General features: G+C 39.7%; 1 protein-coding gene across 1 annotated transcript; it reads left to right on the forward strand.

The window, feature by feature from the left end:
• The first annotated feature begins 1,286 nt into the window (after window positions 1-1,286).
• aph1b (APH1B gamma secretase subunit) lies at window positions 1,287-15,821 on the forward strand. The gene is made up of 6 exons (XM_020929028.2): window positions 1,287-1,608; window positions 4,889-5,059; window positions 7,423-7,496; window positions 9,131-9,253; window positions 11,994-12,121; window positions 13,072-15,821. Exons 1-6 carry the CDS (start codon window positions 1,496-1,498, stop codon window positions 13,237-13,239), a joined length of 777 nt encoding a protein of 258 aa, XP_020784687.1. The 5' UTR covers window positions 1,287-1,495; the 3' UTR covers window positions 13,240-15,821.
• Window positions 15,822-16,424: the final 603 nt, after the last annotated feature.

Below are 16,424 nucleotides of genomic sequence, written 5' to 3' on the forward strand. Positions count from 1 at the left end.
CACCTGTCTGGGATCAGGGCAGTCATGTGTGATGTCATATAGTACTTGAATTTTCAGTGTCCATTGAAGGAATTGTGACTGCTGCAATTTAACCTAGTTTGCCCTTAAAATTGCCACACAAAAAAAAAAAAAAAGACTAGGAAGAGTGAATAGCGCATTTAAAAACACCATATGCTCTGTTTATTTCGCAAAAAATAAGTGTATTTACTGTTTAGTTTCACTTTAACCATCATTTCACAACCAGACCCGACCCCTGACATAAACCTACAACCAAACAAATAAAACATAGAACTAAAACATAGGACTAAACCAGGACTAAACCCAACGTGACTTAGACTCAGACAGACTTTATTGAACCACAAGGGAAATTACTTGGGCACAGGAGCTCACTCGTCACATTACACAGGGCCTTTACTGGACATTTGGGGGCCGTAAGCACAGATATTTTGTGGCGTATTATATTGCGATATGTGAGCTACTATAATTCCCCTTGTGGATCAATAAAGTTAAGTCTAAGTCTAATATAAATTTAAAAAACTGAATCAGACCTGACAAAAGACTCTAAAGGGTCTACGTATATAGCCTAACTTAAAATCTTGTGAAAATCTTTGTGGTACAAAAAATAAAGAAACCAGGACTAAACCAGATCTAATTTAGACTTAGACAGACTTTATTGATCCCCCAGGAAATTACTTGGACACAGTAACTCATACATCACAAAATAGTATTCCAGTCCAACTTTATTTGTATGGCACATTTTACCGATGCAAAGTCTCCGAAGTGCTGCACAGAGGACGCACAATATAAACTAACACATCAAATAAAATAATAAAAAAATAAATAAATAAGCAAGTAAATAAAAAAATATAGCAAACAAAATAAAAAAAAAAAAAAAAAAAAAAAACTCACGCCATGTTAAAAGCCAGCAAGTAAGTGCATTTTTAAACAAGACTTAAAAGAATCGACTGAAGGGGCGGTCTGAATGTGAGGGGGGAGAACGTTAAATAAATAAATATGTAAAAAAAATATATTAAAAATATAATATAAATATTTTTAAAATTTAATAAATTATTTAAAAATGTTAATATAAGTATAAAAAATTTTATATACTGAACTGGACTGAAGCAGACCTTAAATAGCTCAAAATCTTGGAAATCTTGGAAGAAAAAAAAAAAAAAAAAAGTAAAAATCTAGTTTTTGTTTGAGACCTTGCACATTCCCTGCACTGGGGGGCGCCCTGTCACTTCCGTCACAAACAAACTTCAGCAGAAGAAACTCGCACTTCCGCGTTCATCACGTGACCGCTGTGAGGAAGCGCCGCGGCGTCACAACAACAAAAAGCCGCAGTTTTTTTTACCTCAAATCACGCGCTTTTCCCCCCGCACAGAGGCACCCGCGGCCCGCAGCCTCTCCCGGAGCCTCCCCCTCGCAGCCCCGCAGCCCCGGAGCCTTTACCCCGCCGTGAGAGCAGTGTTTTTGGGGGACGTTGTGGAGGATGACTGCGGCGGTGTTCTTCGGCTGTACGTTCATCGCGTTCGGCCCCGCGATCGCCCTGTTCGTGTTCACCGTGTCCCGGGAGCCGCTCCGGGTCATCTTTCTGATCGCAGGGTGGGTGCGCCTCCGGAGGAATCATGTGCCGCGGTTTAATGCCACATTTACGGCAAAAAAAGAGAAAGTTTAATGCGCCGATGAGGGGAAGGAGCTAACGCGGCTACAGCGGAGTTAGCCCGGGAAGAGCAACTTTCTGTTTACGATTTATTTATTTTTCAGGATAAAGTTGAATGACTAGAATTTCTAAATCAAAAACTGGGACACTCTCGGTTTTTTGGTGGTTGATAATAATAAAATTGTGAAACGAGAAAACAGTTACGCATAGACCATTCATGTGAGTCAGTATAATCACATTTTGTTTGTTTTCATCGTTTTTAAGCAGTTTTTTTTTGTATTTTACCGAAACGAATCACAATTTATGCCTCTATTTAATGCTGGCAGGTGTCAAATTGGTCAAAAATTTTGAAACCTGGGACAATAAATAAATAAGTCGGAGTAGGGGTGTGGAAAAAGATCAGAATATCGATATATCGTTTAATGTGATGATACGGTATCGATATTGTGGGCTGCTGTGTCAATATATATCGTCAAGAGTATTTTTTGGTATATTTTAGTAAGTTATTTTGTCACAGCTACAGTTTTGTTGCTTGTTTTGAGGATGGAAACTCATTTATGCGACACATTTGACATTTTCACTGTTTTGATGATTAAAATGTTTGTGTTTCATATGAACTTTGCACAAGAAGTGGTTTAACAAAGATTTTTAGTATCACAGCCATGAATTAGACTTAATTTTTTTTATTAAACCGCAACGAATCGATTTGAAATATATCGTATTGAATGGTATCGAATTCGAAAGTGCACTTTATCAAGGTATGTATTGTATTGGCAACTTCTTAAAGATACTCAGCCCTATTCATGACGAACATGTGAGTTACTATTGTCATGTTTTCTTTGTGTTTTGGTCATTTTTAAGGAGATTTTTTTGTATTTTCCCTAAAGAAATGACAATTTATGCCTCTCTCAGTTCCCACGGTCAAAGAAATCCTGGAAAAGTCATGGAAATTGAAAATGTCATTTTTCAGGCCTGAAAAAGTCATGGAATTTTAGTATAGTATTTTGAATGTTAAAAACTATAATCTAGGACTGGGTATCATTAAGAAGTTGCCGATACGATACATACCTCAATACACAGGCCACGATACGATACATATCTCGATACAGTGCACTTTCGATTTGATACGATATATTTCAAATCGATTCGATACAGTTCAATAAAAAATAAAGGCAAAATCATGTCTGTGATACTAAAAGTGTTTGTTAAACCACGTCTTGTGCAAAGTTCACATGAAACACAAACATTTTAATCATCAAAACAGTGAAAATGTCAAATGAGTCACATAAATGAGTTTCCTTTCACTCCACAAGCAACAAAACTGTAGCTTAAACAAAATAATTTAGTAAAACACATGTAAAAATCCTCTTGGTGATATATCGATACAGCAGCCCACGATATCGATACTGTATCATCACATTAAACGATACGATATATCGATATTCCGATATTTTTGCACACCCCTACTATAATCCCAAACCATAAGATTAGGAAAGGGTTAACATTTCATATTTAGCACTAAAAGTCTGATCAATTCTACACATGTAGTCGTAGTAGTATTCACTTTAGGTTATGAAGAAGTCATGGAAAAATGTTGAAATTCTGTCAGTGAAAAAGAGTGGGAACCCTGAAATAAGTAAACAGGGACGTCTGGTCACTTTAGTATATAGCCCACCGCGGTATTTTATTTTTTGAACAAGAATAGACATTATTTATTGTTTTAGTCCTCATTTCTAAAACAAGTACGAAAACGGGTCTAAACCAAAAGCAGATTTGTCCCAGTTTGATACACAAAATATCCCTGGTGTCTCTATTTCTGACCAGTTTCAAACTTGTCAACAGTAAAGAGAGGCATAATACAATAAAATACAGAAAATCTGCTTAAAAATGACCAAAACACAAAGAAAATGTGACTATACTGACTCATGTTCGTCATGAATGGTCTCTGCACAACAATTGTCATTAATTACAAACTCGTTTCACAATTTTATTATTACCAATCACCAAAAAACCAAGGGTGTACCTGTTTTTGATTTAGAAATTTTGGTCACCATTTGATATTAAGTTATCCCATAGTTATTGTTGCAGGAATACAGAAGGAATACTAATAATATACAGTTTGAAAATTATTCTGAACAATTTGGTGATATTTTTTGGTCAAGCATTGCGATTACGTTTTTGATTTTCAGTGTTTTAATAATAGGATTCTGTTCAGAGTTCACGTTTTAAACACATCCGGAAGAATTGACAAAAAGGCTGAAATCTGAACTGACAATCGAGCACAAGACTCACGTTTCAGAGAAGTGAACGCAGCTGCAGCCTGAAGTGTCATAACTCAGAATGAGACTCTAATATCTCTCGTATCGTTCAAGTCCAGACCTGCTCTCATCATTCAATTTATTTTGAATTTGTGAATCTGAAATCAGGTTTTAGTCCTAAACCAGGTCTAAACCAGGTCTAAACCAGGTCTAAACCAGGTCTAAACAAGAACTAAACAAGGACTAAAACAGATCTAACCCAAGTAGGACTAAAACAAGTATAAACCAGGACTAAAACAGGTCTAAAACAGGACAAAACGAGGACTAAACCAGGATTAAATTTGTATAAACTAGGACTAAAACAGGTCTAAACCAAGTCTAAAACTGGTCTAAACCAGGACTAAAACTGGTCTAAACCAGTACAAAACGAAGATTAAACCAGGTCTAAACCAGGACTAAAACAGGACTAAAACGGGTTTAAACTAGGATTAAACCAGGACTTAAACCAGGACTTAAACCAGGATTTAAACCAGGACTTAAACCAGGACTTAAACCAGGACTAAACCAGGTCTAAAACAGGACTAAACCAGGACTAAAATGTGTATAAACTAGGACTAAAACAGGTCTAAACCAAGTATAAAATTGGTCTAAACCAGGACTAAAACTGGTCTAAACCAGTACAAAACGAAGACTAAACCAGGTCTAAACCAGGACTTAAACCAGGTCTAAACCAGGAATTAATCTAGTCTGATTCTCCATAACCCTTCTCAGATTTTAATCAAGTCTAAAGCAGAACTAAAGCAGGACTAAGCCAGGACCAAACCAAGACCTGTATGATTCTCCATAACCCCCCTCAGGACTTAATCAAGACTAAACCAGGACTAAACCAGGAGTGGACGAGGACTTAAACCAGGACTAGTCTGCTCCTCTCTAACCCCTCGTCTCTCCGTGTGTCTCTCCTCAGAGCGTTCTTCTGGCTGGTGTCTCTGCTGCTCTCGTCTTTGGTCTGGTTCATCTCGGTTCAGATCAGTGATAAAAACAGTCTGTCGCAGCAGAAGGGGCTGCTCATCTTCGGGGTGGTGCTGTCGGTGCTGCTCCAGGAAACCTTCAGATTCGCCTACTACAAACTGCTCAAGTGAGTTTAGACCGAAACAAACGCAAAGGCACTGATCTGATTTCAAACTCCATTTACTAAGATACGAAGAAATAGACTCTGTACTGATTCCGATACCACGTTGATGCTCAAAAACACCCTTTCTTTAAACAATTTACTGTGAATTTTCAACTTTAAATCATAGTAGTTTCTTTTCTATTCCCATGTGGGCTTGTGTAATCCCTCAGTGGTCTAGTGAGGTTCCATCGTGGTCCATGGGCGTTGTACGGTCCAAACATTTGTGAAGCCAGAGTTGACGCTTTGCGCACCTTGTTCCACCTTTTAAAAATGCCTCAAAAGTGAAAAAATCCACGGAGAGCGATCCAAGTGCAGTTAAAAACTTTTTACTGAGTGTTCACATAATTGGGACATACAAATACATACAAAAAGGGGAACTTTTAACGTACAGGTGACAGGAGGTCAAAAACTGGTTGGCTCCACTCCACACTCACATGATGCACCTGCACTCGCCTTAAATAAGGAGCCATAGACACAAAATAATACAAAAATTAAACATTACTTAAGTAAACTTATGATTGACATTAGCAATAATTAATTGAAAGAAAAATGTAAATAGATATATATATATATTTTTATCAAATAATCAACAAATAATCATGTTAACCATAAAGAATGACCAAAATACTAAAAATCATGCATTTTAAGTAAATATTAAATTAACAAAATAAGACTAATTATCTCAGTAATGAAAAAATTACAAAACTGGGTTTAGGCTCCCACAGGCGTATACTAGTCTAAGTGCTCTTATACTTGTTCTGATCCAGCTCACAATCATTCTAAAGTGATTCAGGAAAGCTTCATTTCTGTCTTGTCAATTTTTTTGTATAAATACATGTGAAAAATTTGTATCTAGTTTCGATACTAGTTTTAGTTTTGATACCAGAGGTGGGACAAAGTCGTTGTTTTGCAAGTCTCAAGTAAGTCTCAAGTCTTTGACCTAAGTCCAAGTCAAGTCCCAAGTCAAATACAGGCAAGTCCAAGTCGAGTCTTGAGTCAGTGGCCCATATCCAAGTCAAGTCCAAGTCATCTGTTTTCAGCTTCAAATCATTTCAGGTCCTTAAAGTATCGAATGTAGCGTTGGTTTTCGCAATGTACCATATTTTCCGGACTACAGTATAAGTCGCTCCAGACTATAAGTCGCACTTTTTGGGGAAATTTATTTTATAAAATCTGAGACCAGGAACCGACATTTTCCAGTTGAAAGTCAAGTTGTAGTAAAAACAACAGAAGAGAGAAGAACAGACTGTTAACGTCACATATTTCACAGTTCTTCAGATAAACTATAACATAAACAACAGAACAGGACAAGTTGAACAAACTCTCCGTCTCACTCCAAATCACTAAATCCATTCAATTCTTCATCCTCGGTTTCACTTCTGAACAACTCGGCCTCGACCTCCGGAGGTAAACCGAGCGCCGCTTCCTCTTCTGTGTCGCTGTCGTCAGACTCAGCGTCAGTTCCAGTTAGAATTATTCGGTCTTTCTGAATCCCGACAGGATGGTTTCGGTGTCACTGAAGTCCAGACTTTGTCCATCCAGTGACTTCAGGAAAGTTTCGTGGTGCGTCCTCCCGGTTCCCGTGATGCTGTGTTCTCCATCCCCGCTTTTCCCCAGTTCCTCGCTCACTCCAAACTTTCTTTCTGCTGCTCGATTACTGTTTTCAGCTGCAGATTTCACGACTTGCAGCAGGACAGCGCCTTTTTCTACAGGAGACATGAATAAAAATAATAAGAAGAAAATAACAGAAAAAAATGAATAAAAAAATAAATCTGAGTTTTAACAATATTATACAAAAACATGTCAGATGATTCCTGCTGTTTTGTATTATTTTTCTTGAGTTTTCACACAGTCTTATAACTTTTTTGGTCGTTATTGTTCTAGCGTGCATCATTGCGTCACCGCGGTAACTGCTGAACATTTCACAATAGACACACAGGCAGAACACCCCCAGCCTGACGTCACTGTCCCCGCAGAGACAAAGAAACCTGCACATCTCGTCCTATTTTCAGTTTGTTGAAGCCGGGTTCAGTGTCAGGGAGTCGCCCTCATGAACATAAAGGGACAGAGGAGTTTGATAGTTTTATTTTAAAAAGTGTAACAACAGCGGCGCGGCACAGCTCAGCTCAGCCCTCCAACCAGAGAGTCACCGGTTCAGATTGTCATTGTTTCACCTCACAGACACGTAACCCGCTGATTGTGACGGGGCATCTGGAGTAAAAAAACAACATAAAAAGTCATTGTGCAGTTGAGTAAATTAAAGGATGAATAAACGGATGACAGCAGGAAGGAGAATATTTGTTTATAAATGTGTTTTTATTTTCCAGAAAAGCCAATGAGGGTCTCCTGACTCTGAGTCAAGAGGAGACGATGCCCATCTCCATCAAACAACTCGCCTACGGTAAAAAAAACCTCTTTTTTTCCTCTCTTTTCTATCACCCTGTTTTTATCTTTCTCTCTCATCTGTATTGCTCTACCCATCTCTTTTTCTCTTCTTTTCTTTTTCCTCTCAAATCTCTATCTCTCTTCTTTTCTTTTTTCTCTTCTATCGGTCTCTCTCTTGATCTGTTGCTCTCTGTCTACCTCTCTTCTTTTAATTTTTCCTCTTCTCTCTCTCTCTATTTCTTTAACTATCTACATCTCCTTCTCTTTATTGCTCTAACTCTTTCGCTCTTTCTTTCTCTGTCCTTTTCATTTTCCTTTTTTCTATCACTCGCTCTCCTTGTCTTTTTGCTCTTTTCTATCGCTCTATCTTCTCTCTCTCTCCTTTTCTCTTCTATCGCTCTCCCTCTCTATTGCTCTAACCATCTTTCCCTCTGTCTCTCTCTCCTTTTCCTCTTTTTTTTTCTATCGCTCTCTCTCTATTGCTCTAACCAGCTCTTTCTCTCTATATTTTTCTCTCCTTTTCTTTTTCCTCTCTTTTCTATTGCTCTCCATCTATCTCTTTCTTTTTAACCATAATTGCACAAATGACGCACAAATGATTGACTCCATTTTGTGTTTGGTTTTAGAGCATTTTGAAGTTTGGAGGCTGCTGACCCCAATTTGACCTTTAAAAGAATCGTTAATGTCTCCAAAACAAAAAAAAAAGCAAACCAAAGACAAACAACAGACATAGTTTTTGTGTGGGTTTGTGTTTGATGAGGGTGACTTCACGCGGGAGTTAAGGTCCGTTCACACCAAGGCGTCAAAGCGTCCAGTTTCTATGTAAAGTCTATGTGGACGCGCGACTAGAGCGTCCTGCGTTTTCAGCGTCAGCGCGGCGCGAATCTGGCGTCAGCGCGGCGCGTCTTCAGCGTTTTGGCGTCAGCAGCCAAGACGCGCGTCCAAAGCGTCAGCGTCAAGAAGTTGAAAATGCTGAACTTTTCGCGTCAGACGCGACGTTATTATCAGGAAGAAAGACTCGAGAACCAGAACGAGAACCACAAACATGAACGGAGAATAAATATATACACCACAAACACCGAGCAGATCGCGAGGACTACACCAGGACCGGACCAGGACTAAACCAGTACTAAACCAGGACTCGACCAGGACTCGACCGGGACTAAACAAGGACTAGACCGGGACTAAACAAGGACTAGACCGGGACTAAACAAGACTAGACCGGGAGTAGACCGAGACTAGACCGGGACTAGACCGTGATTAGACCAGGACTAGACCGGGACTGATCCAGTGTCATTAGCGGAGTATAAATATATATACGCCCCAGTCGTCGACCCGATCTCCTCCGCTGATGTTTTATGTCATAAAAACACTCTGTCAGTCTGGTCTGATATTGTTTCGGGAAAAGACCGGGACCGGGCTCTTGTTTCCAGGGCAACGGACGCGCGTCAAGTATTTTTGTCCCGTTTGTCCACAGCGTCAAAGACGCGCGTCGGGGGCGTCTAAACTCAAATGCAAACGCGTCCAAATAGAGGCGTCAAGGCGTTTTTTGACGCTTTGGTGTGAACGCCCCTTTATCATGACAGGTCTATCCCTCACACAGACACACACACTTTACATAACATGTCTCTCTTTTGTGTCTCTGCTCAGTCTCGGGCCTCGGTTTCGGTTTCATGAGCGGCGCGTTTTCGGTGGTGAATATTCTGGCCGATTCGGCGGGTCCCGGGACGGTCGGAATCCACGGAGACTCCCAGCACTACTTCCTCTCCTCAGGTCAGTGTCAAAATGAAGCTGGTGAAATGTACGTGGCTTTCTGCTCCACCGACTCTGACTAAATTAACTTTACACTGAAAAACTTAATCCACTTCTTTATAGAGTCTGTGAGTCCAACATTTCTGAATTTACCTTTTGGATATGACATCAAAACATGAAAAACATCTGAAAACCACCAATGTAAAGATGCACCGATACCCTCTTTTGAAAACCAATACGAGTACGAGTATAATCATTTCTGTACCAACACTGTGTACCGATTAGGGCTGGGTATCATTAAAGGTTGTATGGAGGATTTGTTTTTAGTTTCAAATTGTCAGTGAAAGTTTAAAATACCATTACAAAGACTCAGCAGCCTTGTAATTATGATGACAAAAAAAAAAAAAAAAAAAAAGAAAATCCATCAACTGTGGACGTAGTGAGGCCAGATAAACATCAGCCAATAGACAACGAGGCTCCCTCTTTATTTATTGGCTGTTAGGTTGTCAGTCAAACTCCTTACATTTCTAGTGTAACTGAATCGCCGGCGCACGGGGATTATGTGGAGGAGGAAGGTGGTGTCACGCATGCACAACATTTGAAAAAGGACTGTCGCCGTATTTCTTTTCCCTTAAAAAATCCTCTATACAACCTTTTAAGAAGTTGACGATACATATCTCGATATACAGGTCACGATACGATAAATATCTCGATACAGCGCTTTTTCAGGTCGATACAATTCAGTACGATATATTTCAAATCGATTCAGTATGGTTCAACAAAAAATAAAGCCTACAAAATTCATATGAAACACAAGCATTTTAATAATCAAAATAGTGAAAATGTCAAATGTGTTGAATAAAAAAAGTTTCCTTCCTCCAAACATACAACAAAACTGTAGCTGTTATAAAATAATTTAGTAAAATATACCAAAAAATCCTCTTGGTGATAAATCAATACAGCATCCCCCGATATCGATACTGTATCATCACATTAAACAATACGATATATTGATATTTCGATATTTTTGAACACCCCTAATACCGATACCGATACTTTAACTTCCATGAACATACAGTGCGTTTCCATGCTCATCAGTATCCCAGTTATTAGTCATATCCTGGTTCTGTCAGTATTCAGATCTGCTGTTTACATGCGCTGAAAAACTGGGACACACATATCCCCGTGACATGATCAAATGGAGTGTCCCGGTTTTTTGACATAATCTCACAAATGCTCAAAACGGCGAGGAGAAAATTCAGTTTGTTGACTGGACAAAAGTTAGTTTGGTTGAAGATGTTTCGCAGCTCTGTCCAGGCTGGATTCTACCTGGACGACTGAGGGATTCTTCACAAATGCTCAAAAATGATATATTTACCGTATTTTCCGGGCCATTACACGCGCTCTTGAGCCTCTAACCGCATCAAAAAACGACCGCGCAATCCAGAGCGCCCCATACACGAATCCACTCGGGTGTCCCAACACGACTTCAGTAAATTACAAAGCTGCAAACACACACGGAGCAGACAGCGACCGCACAGCGAAACACACACACAGACACACTCATCACTCCACGCCGACGAGGAACGGAACGGAGGAACGAACCGAAAAAGCGAGCGCAACATGCCACTTCTACACAACACTGAACAACTGAGTCACTGCGAACACGCCGATAATCCACTGGTCTCAGACACACCCTCCCTACACGCCACAACTGAACAAAGCCCAGAGTCACCGTGAACGAACAAACAAACAAAACCACTCACCCATCACACTGTTGTTTCATTTAGAGTCCCACGCGGTTTATTTGTGAAAAAAGTTCAAAAATAGACCATTTTATGACAGTGCGCCTAATAGCTCAGAAAATACGGTAATTCAGCTTTGCGCACATTTGTTTACGTTTTACAGAAACTAAACTTAAAACCACGTGACTCATTTGCAAAAACTATAAGCGCTGAAAAAAACAGCTCTTTCTTTGTGCGCTGATGTGGTTCAACTTCTGTCGGACTAAAGGACACGACTCAGTGGAATATGAGTGTTCTTTTTTTGTGACAGAGGGCCGTTCTGCTGATGGTGAGTCTGTTCTGTACGTGTGTCGCGTTGGAGATGGTTCATTCATCGTTAAACTTTTCAGAGATCGTACGTGCGCAGCGAAGCTCTTTATTTAACATCAGTCATTTCACTCATGTACAGTCACTTTATTTATGTCGGCTCTGTTGTGATGAAAAGACTGAAAGTTGTGAAGAATTCTCATAAGACTCTCGCTGTAGTGGAGGATGGTGCGCTTGTTGTAGTCCGTTTTCTAGGAGTTATAGTTTTAACTGTAGCTTCCGCTTCTCTGGTTAAGAGGATCCAGATCCACCTGAAGCGGCGACAGCTCCTTCTCCTCACTGCTCCTTCCTCCTCCTTGGTCCTTATAATCGACCTCATGAAGAAGCTCTCAGACGTCTGCGATAAGCACAAGGAAGGAGAATTCGCCGCAGCCATGTTTGTTTGTCTTTTGGACACACGCGCACTCAAATTTATGTTCCCATGTTCTGGATACTGCGTCTACATGCCACAGTATCCTGGTTACCGAAACTGGGATACTGTGTAATAGTGGTATCGGTGCATGGTATCGACAGATGTTTAACGAGTACGAGTATTGGGCCGATACCAGTATCCGTATCAGTGCATCCCTACACCAATCACGTCTTTCTGTCTCTGTGTCTCTGTGTCTCCCTCACTGTTTCTGTCTCTGTCTCTGTTTGTCTCTCCGCAGCGTTCATGACGATGGCGATCATTCTTCTTCACATGTTTTGGGGCGTGGTGTTTTTCGACGGCTGTGAGAAGCAGCGGTGGTGGGCCGTCGCCGCCGTGATCGTCAGCCACCTCACCGTCTCCTGTTTGGTGAGAAAACAAAAAAAAAACAACTGATGTTTAAAGGGCCCATATTATGCTATATTTGGATCTACTGTATGTTATAATGTCATTTCCTCATCACAAACAGATCTGGAGTTGAAAAAGCAGCTGAAGTGTGTGTTCTCTTTCTGTCGACATAAATACATTGGTGTCTCTGTCCAATCAGAACTAAGTTTTTCTATACATACATTTTTATTTTTTTTTTATGCACAACGATAATGTTAAATTTTTAATGTATTCATAAAGTGGAGGCTTTAATATAAGCCCTTTTGGATTTTTTGCCTCTTCCAGCACCTACTTTTTATCTAGTGTTTCTTTTTATTGTCATGTTATATGTGATAAATAAATAAATAAATAATAAATAACTCTTCCCCACCCCCAGACGCTGAGCAGAAGTAAATAAAGATGATTTAACGGGTTTTACATGTAAACCTCAATTCAGAATTATTATTTCCATGTAAACTCGAAGGAGAATATTTTAATTCAGAACTAATTAATTAAAAATAATGAATAATTAAAAAATATCATGTAAACGTGGTCACTGTGACGTCAGACACCGATGTCCTGTGCATGACGACACAAAAATGAAGCGTCTTGGGAGCTGGAATCAAACGTCCAATTTTCAGATCAGTTGCCAAACACTCTACCAACTGAGCTACTGTCATCCCCGTGGTGTTAAATTGTCCAAGAATCAGAAAGTGCGCTGTTAGGATGCTAGTTTCTATGACGGATATCACGGAAATGGGTTCTAAAAGTTGCAAAAAGTGTTTATAAACTCATCACGGTGAATAATTAGGATGTTCTGAATGCTTAAGGTAATTCAGGAAGAACTTTGAACCACTACAAACTATTTACAATGAACTAATTTTGTTTTTTAAAGTTTTAAGATGGTAAAACTCCTGCTGTAACAGTTTTACGTTTGTGTTTTTTTCCCGTAGACATTCCAGAACCCGGAGTACGTGGCCAGCCTGGTGCCCACGTACGTCATGTTGTTCCTGATGGGAGTTTGGGCCTTTTACTGCGCCGGCGGATCTCTCCGGAACCTCAAACTCTGCATCACCTGCACGGACAAGGACTTTCTGCTCGCCAACCACCGCGCGAGATAACTCCAAACCGCACGAAAAAAAAAAAAAACACAAAAACCCCACGAGAAACATGCATTAAACCCATTTATAAAGCGACACGTTCACAGCGTTTTAGAATCTGATGATGTCGTGATTTCAGATGGAGGGGGAGAGCTTCTATAACATAAAGCTGCACTGTGTAACTTTTTGTTTGAGGGTCCATGACTTGCTTGTTTCCATGGATACATCATCGCTCTGCCTGGAATGTTCCAAGGTTTACATTTATTCAATCGCAGTTGGCTTTAAAGCTCAAAAATACTTCGAAAAACAGGCATTCTGACTGTGAACGGCGTCGCCTCTCCACAGATCTGACCCGTAACTTTGTCCGGTTTGGTCTCCAGTAATGCCACACTGTGAAACATTCCAGACAAAGCAGTAACATCTCCACGGAGAAAAGCGTTTGACGGAGCCTCCACCAGAAAAGTTACACAGTGCACTTTTAACAGGTCATTTACAGAGTTGAAAGAAAAAAAACGCATATACAGGGTGTCCCAAAAAATTTGGCGTCATTTTAAAAGCAATTACCGTATAGGCGAGTTTCATTGTTGACAAAAGCGCGCGTTGCATGCTGGGAATTATTTTGGTCGGCGGCAAGAAACACTAATTCAACATGACGGACGGAGCGAGAAAGCACGTAAAGGGTATTGATCCCGGTTATTTCTCCACTCTAACGGCAGAGGACCCAAGACCATTTGACCAGAAATTGGTCATAAGCATCGACGGACGACAAATCACCCTTTTCAACCCCGACAGAGCCTGGACCAAACCAAATTTCTAGTCAGAATCTCCAACTACCTGGACAAATATTCACTTCGGTGATATCCACAATGACTTGGTGGAAACTCCTGGGCCATTCACAGCAGAAAAGATGAAAACCTCCAAGAATCTCGATGTGTTGTTGAACTTTTTGGAGTCCACGGTTTGTTAGGATCTTCTACGTTTGCTCTGCGGATGTTTGAAAGCCGTTTAATTCACCGTTAGCGGTTCTTTTCACTCAGAATACGAAAAAGACATTTTCCTTCTTCCGTGCTTCTATTTGTGCATCCGATAATGCAGCAGGAATTTACCGTTATCGGGGATAAATACGCGAGGTTACGCACTGTGTTTGACGCTACCGTGTTTCTTGCCTCTGACCAAAATATTTCCCAGCATGCAACGCCGGCTTTTAAACTATTTTTCGGATTATAAGGTGCAATATCAATAATGCTAAATTCTCTCGTCTATTTTCATACATAAGGCAACACCGGATTATAAGGAGCATTAAGCAAAACAAATGGACGGCACTTGAGACTGAATGTCGGTGGATCATTTAAATTTGTTTTTTTATTTTCTATGAGGACGACTCAAATATACATTGAGTAATAACATGTTTAATGCAGATTTTACATATTTGTTTACATTTTACAGAAACTAAACTTAAAACCACATGACTCATTTGCATAAACTATAAGCGCTGAAAAAAACTGCTTGCTCCTTGTGCGCTGATGCGGTTCAGCTTCTGTCGGACTATTATTGTTACATCCCTAATCGTGAGCTTTTCCACGATATCACAATAAATATCGTACCGTGAGTTTCATACCGTGACGATATCGTATCGTGAGACTTGGACATCGTTACACCCCCTAGTTTTTGTACATTCTGTGAGAATTTGAGCTTATTTCAACAAGAATTGCCAAATTTATGTCAGATTTTTTGGGACACCCTGCATATTAGAGCTGTCAAAAATGTAAAAAAAAAAACCTGAAACTAATCGATACTGAAACTAATATCGAAACGAGATATGAATTTTTCGCAGGTTTCGATAGAGAACGTACAATTTTAATGTTGAAAGTCATGTTCTATTAATTCTATTTAATGTTGAAAATCATGTGCTATTATAAATAAAGAGGGTTTCTTTTCATTCTTGCGGTATCAGAATCGGTATTGAGTCGATTCCTTGGTATCGAAATCAAGATTGAAATGATAGCATCGTGAAAACACTCATTTAAGTTTGTAAATTTCTTTCAAACATTGTTAAAATCTCTCAAAAATCTCCCTTAGACTTAAACCGACTTCTGCCCTCCATCTGAAAACGATGACATCAGATTCTCCAAAGTGAACTTAAACGTACAAACGGACCAAAAATTGCCTCCTTTTTAAAATAAAACCCAACTGCTTTCCTTCAAATCTGCCTTTTAACATTTCAGTTTGCTAATTTATCTCAACAATGGTACAGAAATCTTGAATGTTATCAAAAATCCTCCACCGGACGTCACCTACGGGCTTCAGCGGAGACCTGGAGTCAAACCCACAACCTCCTTCTCGAGAGGAGGAGTCAGGCTAACCACTCTGCCACTGTGCACCGTGCATTTCTCTCTGTTAAGATGAATTGTTTTAGATTTAACTGTACAATGTTTCATTTGGTATTCGGGAGTGGGGTTGGGGTTTGAAGCAGATTTTGTTTTTGTTTTTTTGACAATACATTTCTGTGAATCTGTTGTAAATAGAAGTGATTTTGCTGTTCAATTCTCCCTCATTTGTATCTCATTAGGATTAATTAAATTTGTCTAAAAACTGACTGAAAAGTTGAAGTGCAGTTCTTTCGTTCGAGCCACCAGGAGCTTTTTGACTCTGGGTGAATTTACTTCTTAAAAGGCCCATGTTACGCCGTTTTCTAATTTGTGTTATAATTAACAGTAAAATATGTCGAGGAGAAAATTCAGTTTGTCGACTGGACAAAAGTTATTTTGGTTAAAGACATTTCTCAGCTCATCCAAGCTGCTTCTTCAGTTCTGGTCAGACGCTGGTGGACACTTCCTTATATCTGCCTGCAGGGAGGAGCTAACTACACTGGAACTACTCTGAAACTAACACACACTTGTTTACAGTTTCTGTTTGTTAGTTCAGCCTTTTGACCTGTACAGGGTGTGGGGGTCTAATAAGCAGAACAATTCATGGCCATAATGGAGCTTCCACACCTCTGGTCCTGACCTGACTACACCTGTTGTTCTCTTGTTTGTTTTGTTGTAGGTTTGAGGATGGAGTTGTAAATAGGAGATAGATGGTGTCTGAGACCTCCATTTCTGTTTAAAGAAGGATTCTCTTTCTTAACAAAAATGGCTTCTTCTTCTTCTGTTCTTCTGTTAAGAAAGAGAATCCTTCTCTAAACAGAAACACCATCTTATCTA

This window comes from Boleophthalmus pectinirostris, unplaced genomic scaffold, assembly GCF_026225935.1.
Source record: "Boleophthalmus pectinirostris isolate CB_2022bp ecotype Guang Dong unplaced genomic scaffold, ASM2622593v1 HiC_scaffold_19, whole genome shotgun sequence".
Classification (NCBI taxonomy): domain Eukaryota; kingdom Metazoa; phylum Chordata; class Actinopteri; order Gobiiformes; family Gobiidae; genus Boleophthalmus; species Boleophthalmus pectinirostris.

What these genes read in the sequence shown, in the direction of transcription:
- aph1b (XM_020929028.2), top strand. Translation starts at nt 1,496, where the DNA reads ATGACTGCGGCGGTGTTCTTCGGCTGTACGTTCATCGCGTTCGGCCCC. An exon ending in GCACTACTTCCTCTCCTCAG is followed by an intron (nt 9,254 to 11,993) that starts GTCAGTGTCAAA and finishes GTCTCTCCGCAG; the next exon opens with CGTTCATGACGATGGCGATC. An exon ending in ACCTCACCGTCTCCTGTTTG is followed by an intron (nt 12,122 to 13,071) that starts GTGAGAAAACAA and finishes TTTTTCCCGTAG; the next exon opens with ACATTCCAGAACCCGGAGTA.